This window comes from Salvelinus fontinalis, chromosome 12 (assembly GCF_029448725.1).
Source record: "Salvelinus fontinalis isolate EN_2023a chromosome 12, ASM2944872v1, whole genome shotgun sequence".
NCBI classification, from domain to species: domain Eukaryota; kingdom Metazoa; phylum Chordata; class Actinopteri; order Salmoniformes; family Salmonidae; genus Salvelinus; species Salvelinus fontinalis.
In genome coordinates this window covers 58,200,187-58,206,186 of record NC_074676.1, presented here as the reverse complement: position 1 = coordinate 58,206,186, position 6,000 = coordinate 58,200,187, and the positions used below count along the sequence as shown (strand labels likewise).

The following is a 6,000-nucleotide window of genomic DNA, read 5'->3' as shown; positions in this document are numbered from 1 at the left end:
TACAATAAGCTGATAGCATCTTACTAATGAAATACATTTTTGTTGTTGATATTTCACTACTGGCTGTGTTACGCTGGAGAACCATGATGTAAGAAAGTCATCCCAGAATACTATCTATTCGTTTCCATGAAAACAGCACAGAGAGTAGCCTCCCCAGGAGCCTAATATAGCTAGCTACCACAGGACTGTGTCCCTCCTCCCATCACATCTCAACCACAACTGTATCACCACATCCTTCCAAGACAACACAAACAGATCTGGGACCAGGCTATGTCCCTCCTCCCATCATCACATCTCAACCACAACTGTATCACCACATCCTTCCAAGACAGCACAAACAGATCTGGGACCAGGCTATGTCCCTCCTCCCATCATCACATCTCAACCACAACTGTATCACCACATCCTTCCAAGACAGCACAAACAGATCTGGGACCAGGCTATGTCCCTCCTCCCATCATCACATCTCAACCACAACTGTATCACCACATCCTTCCAAGACAACACAAACAGATCTGGGACCAGGCTATGTCCCTCCTCCCATCATCACATCTCAACCACAACTGTATCACCACATCTTTCCAAGACAACACAAACAGATCTGGGACCAGGCTATGTCCCTCCCACCATCATCACATCCCAGGGAACTGAGAGTAGCTTCCTCCACCTTATGGTTTCATCTCAAATGGCACCCTATTCCCTATATAGTGCACTACTTTAGACCAGAGCCCTATGGCACCCTATTCCTTATATAGTGCACTACTCTAGACCAGAGCCCTATGGAACCCTATTCACTATATAGTGCACTACTTTAGACCAGAGCCCTATGGCACCCTATTCACTATATAGTGCACTACTTTAGACCAGAGCCCTATGGCACCCTATTCCCTATATATAGTGCACTACTTTAGACCAGAGCCCTATGGCACCCTATTCCCTATATAGTGCACTACATTTGACCAGAGCCCTATGGGTAGTGCCCTAAAGAGGAAATAGGGTACCATTTGAGATGCAGGACCATGAGTGTAAAAGCTTGTCCTTCCCATCAGATCCCAGCGACGGGAAGGAGCTCTCTAGGGAGCAAGGAAAACTGCGTTCCAGGAGGGATTACTCAGTATTACCGAAGACTTGCCGTTCATACGTTAAACCTCGTTTTACGGTATCCTGGCTGGCAGGCTAATAAGTCAGTGGTTGTTTCAGACACTTAACATTCAACTGTAATCCTGTAACCATTACATCAGCAGTAGCTCCTTCCCCTAACTCAATCACTGGGTGTTCCAAATGGAACCCTATTCCCTATTACAGTGCACTACATTTGACCAGAGCCCTATGGGTAGTGCCTTAAAAGAGGGAATATGGGTGCCGTTGAGGATGCAAGTCTCTTTTACTAAGTCTTTCCGTTCGCTACTTGCTCTGTTGTGAAATTTTTTCAAATCTCATTTATGCCTCAGTGAAAATGAGCCAAACGACAGGAACAAACATCTTCTCATAATGTATCAGGGGCCCGATGGCAAACGTCAGCGCTTTAAAGAGAAGAGACAGAAGGAGAAAACACAACGCTAGGAAATACCTCATTTTAATGTAAATGAGAAGGGCTCGTCACTCCTATTAGGTGTGTGTGTGTGTGTGTGTGTGTGTGTGTGTGTGTGTGTGTGTGTGTGTGTGTGTGTGTGTGTGTGTGTGTGTGTGTGTGTGTGTGTGTGTGTGTGTGTGTGAGCAGCGAGGTCAGTAGTTAGAAGTTGAAAGGATGTAAGACACTACACAATGGTGATCCCAGTGGGTAATAGCTCCATAGACACAACTCCACTAAAGCAGCACCTTCAAATACAATCTAATGTTATTTGTCACATGCTTCATAAACAACAGGTGTAGACTTAACAGTAAAATGCTTCCCACGATATAACAGCTGTTCTGTACCTCTCCGTTCCTCTCTCCTCTGACAGACACACCACTAGATTTCCCACCAGGTCGTCAAAGGCCAACGGACGGCTTTCAACGTCTGAACTATATGATTTTTGCCCTCTTTTTAATGGCCTATAGAAACATTAGCTTCCTCTTACATTTCTCAGCTTGGATGAGCGTTTTCAGATTTAAGGTTGTGCTTGGTGGCGGGCGAGGAACATACCTGGTTATAACTGGTTATAACTGGTTTCAATGTATTGTATTTCAAAGACCTCATGTATCAATGTATTGACTAAATCATGGAGGACAAGGAGAGGGGGTGGAGGAGAAGGAGAGGAGGAGAAGGAGAGGGGGAGAAGGAGAGGGGGTGGAGGAGAAGGAGAGGAGGAGAAGGAGAGGGGGAGAAGGAGAGGGGGAGAAGGAGAAGGAGAGGAGGAGAAGGAGAGGGGGTGGAGGAGAAGGAGAGGAGGAGAAGGAGAGGAGGAGAAGGAGAGGAGGAGAAGGAGAGGGGGTGGAGGAGGAGGAGAGGAGGAGAAGGAGAGGAGGAGAAGGAGAGGGGGTGGAGGAGAAGGAGAGGAGGAGAAGGAGAGGAGGAGAAGGAGAGGGGGTGGAGGAGAAGGAGAGGAGGAGAAGGAGAGGAGGAGAAGGAGAGGGGGTGGAGGAGAAGGAGAGGAGGAGAAGGAGAGGAGGAGAAGGAGAGGGGGTGGAGGAGAAGGAGAGGGGGTGGAGGAGAAGGAGAGGAGGAGAAGGAGAGGAGGAGAAGGAGAGGAGGAGAAGGAGTGGAGGAGAAGGAGAAGGGGTGGAGGAGAAGGAGAGGGGGTGGAGGAGAAGGAGAGGAGGAGAAGGAGAGGGGGTGGAGGAGAAGGAGAGGGGGTGGAGGAAAAGGAGAGGAGGAGAAGGAGAGGGGGTGGAGGAGAAGGAGAGGGGGTGGAGGAAAAGGAGAGGAGGAGGAGGAGAAGGAGAGGAGGAGAAGGAGAGGGGGTGGAGGAGAAGGAGAGGAGGAGAAGGAGAGGGGGTGGAGGAGAAGGAGAGGGGGTGGAGGAAAAGGAGAGGAGGAGAAGGAGAGGGGGTGGAGGAGAAGGAGAGGGGGTGGAGGAGAAGGAGAGGGGGTGGAGGAAAAGGAGAGGAGGAGAAGGAGAGGAGGAGGAGGAGAAGGAGAAGGGGTGGAGGAGAAGGAGAGGAGGAGAAGGAGAGGGGGTGGAGGAGAAGGAGAGGAGGAGAAGGAGAGGGGGTGGAGGAGAAGGAGAGGGGGTGGAGGAGAAGGAGAGGAGGAGGAGGAGAAGGAGAGGAGGAGAAGGAGAAGGGGTGGAGGAGAGGAGGAGGAGGAAAAGGAGAGGAGGAGAAGGAGAGGAGGAGAAGGAGAGGAGGAGAAGGAGAAGGAGAGGAGGAGAAGGAGGTGGAGGAGGAGAAGGAGTGTGGAATATGGTTCTGTTTCATCTAAAGTTAATTGACCTCCTCACTGGAGGATGAGAACTGGGTGATGTTTCATCCCCTACAGTGGGGAAAGATGAGAACTGGGTGATGTTCTGTCTCCTACAGTGGGGATAGATGAGAACTGGGAGATGTTTCATCCCCTACAGTGGGGATAGATGAGAACTGGGTGATGTTCTGTCTCCTACAGTGGGGATAGATGAGAACTGGGTGATGTTCTGTCTCCTACAGTGGGGATAGATGAGAACTGGGTGATGTTCTGTCTCCTACAGTGGGGAAAGATGAGAACTGGGTGATGTTCTGCCTCCTACAGTGGGGATAGATGAGAACTGGGTGATGTTTCATCCCCTACACTGGGGATAGATGAGAACTGGGTGATGTTCTGTCTCCTACAGTGGGGATAGATGAGAACTGGGTGATGTTCTGTCTCCTACAGTGGGGATAGATGAGAACTGGGTGATGTTCTGTCTCCTACAGTGGGGATAGATGAGAACTGGGGGATGTTCTGTCTCCTACAGTGGGGATAGATGAGAACTGGGTGATGTTCTGTCTCCTACAGTGGGGATAGATGAGAACTGGGTGATGTTCTGTCTCCTACAGTGGGGATAGATGAGAACTGGGTGATGTTCTGTCTCCTACAGTGGGGATAGATGAGAACTGGGTGACGTTTCATCCCCTACAGTGGGGATAGATGATAACTGGGGATATAGCCGGGTTGGTTGTTCAGCAACAAAACCGAAGTGTGTGCAACTATTGGTCGAAACAGACGGGATTGACTTAGATTGTTGACAACATGTCAACTATATTTTGTCCTCCAAATGTTTATTGAAAACGTAAATAAAGTTGCACAATGAGTACTTGTTGTTTCTCAAATACATCTTTGCAGTTGTAGCAACGTTTTTGGCATATTATCACTGATGTGAAATCAGTCAAAACTTCTCAAAACAAGACATGGTATCAAGAACAAGATGAAACTAGCTGAAAGTAGACAGTTATGATTCTACCACATGCCAGTTTCTTGTCATTGTTGCTAGCTGTCTGGCCATCCAGAATCAGGGCAGTTTCTTGTCATTGTTGCTAGCTGTCTTTATCATTTAAAATGATTAACTTGGATTAGCTAACACAACGAGCCATTGGAACACAGGAGTCATGGTTGCTGATAATGGGCCTCTGTACGCATATGTAGATATTCCATAAAAAAATCTGCCGTTTCCAGCTACAATAGTAATTTACAACATTAACAATGTCTACACTGTATTTCTGATCAATTTGATGTTATTTTAATGGACAAAATATGTGTTTATCTTTCAAAAACAAGGACAAGGTCATTTTTAAGTGACCCAAAAACCTTTGAACGGTAGTGTATATCTCTATGGGGTAGATAGCATGAGGACACAGGATCTGTGCTTGCTGTCTATACTAATAGCTTCACCGTTCAATGAGAACTAGAAGATACTTCCAACAGATGAAAACTAGAGGGGTAGATCACAGAATTCAATAGAACCCTATCTGTGTATTCTATACAGTATGTGTCTCTACGGGGTAAATAGCATGAGGACATGGATCTGCATGTATTATCTACGCAATTAAATACAACATAAGAGTATATTATATTGAACCTCTCACCATTGGATGAGAACTGGGAGATGTAACTGACTTCCCCTACAGATTACAACTGGAGGGCTAGATCACATCATTAGATAGAGCACTGTAATGTTTATGTATCTCTATGGGGTTGAGATGGGGTGGATGACAACTAAACTGAGTGTAGATATCATGATACCGATCCTGAGGGTTCTTTCCACAGAATTCCATAGAACACATCCATAGAATTCCATAGAACACATCCACAGAATTCCATAGAACACATCCATAGAATTCCATAGAACACATCCACAGTATTCCATAGAACACATTCATAGAATTCCATAGAACACAGAAGTAATATTGCATCCCTGTGGGTATATCGGTCCATTGTTGTTATGCTGTTCTAAAACAGACAAGATGTTCTGTGTTCTGGTGTTGAAATCAGATGTGTTCACTGATTGAGTTCACACACTGATCATGATTGTGGTCAAGAGAGCAACATATTGTAAGTAATGGAGGGGAAATATAGTCTGGTCCCAGTTGACAAGACGGCACAAACAGCTCTGGTTCCAGGCTAGGGGGAAACACACCTGTCCTGTCACTCTCGATCACAACAATGCTCACAACCACAGCAGACTCTCTTCCTGACTCTCACCTTTCATTGTTTTCCCGGTTCTCTTTCCTCCCTTCTCAAAGCATCTCCTTGGGAATAGACCATAGGTATTTCTCCTCATCCCTGTCCTGTTTTGTCCTATCATTTCCTCCCCTCCTCTCCTCTCATGGTCTCTCATCACCGTTTCTTTATTTCGTTCTGTGCTGATCAAGTCATCGTTCCTCATGGTATTGTGAGATGACCCACGTCTGGAGGGTTCTGTTGCATGCTGTTTACTGTCTTTATCCCCAAATGTCTTTATTGGATGTGTGTCTTTAAGAACAACTAAACGATGTTGTTATTTTAATCTTGCAATCAAACAATATCTTCTCTCAGTAGCATTTAGACACAGAAAATGTCTAGAATAGATAGGAGGATCAGGGTTTGGTTTTTCTTCGGTAAGCTAATGCTAATTACACAATGTTATT

General features: G+C 46.4%; 1 protein-coding gene across 37 annotated transcripts in view; it reads left to right on the top strand.

Annotated features, from left to right (window-relative positions):
- The window catches only part of LOC129867637 (kinesin-like protein KIF1A), a 160,041-nt gene that overhangs the window by 128,691 nt on the left and 25,350 nt on the right, over nucleotides 1–6,000 (top strand). For 23 of the 37 annotated variants that reach the window (XM_055941165.1, XM_055941163.1, XM_055941182.1 and 20 more), the window contains one exon: nucleotides 5,617–5,640. The exons of the other annotated variants lie outside the window; for them this stretch is intronic. In XM_055941165.1, the coding sequence (XP_055797140.1) occupies nucleotides 5,617–5,640 (24 nt within the window). The remainder of the gene's footprint in view (nucleotides 1–5,616; nucleotides 5,641–6,000) is intronic. 37 annotated transcript variants of the gene reach the window in all.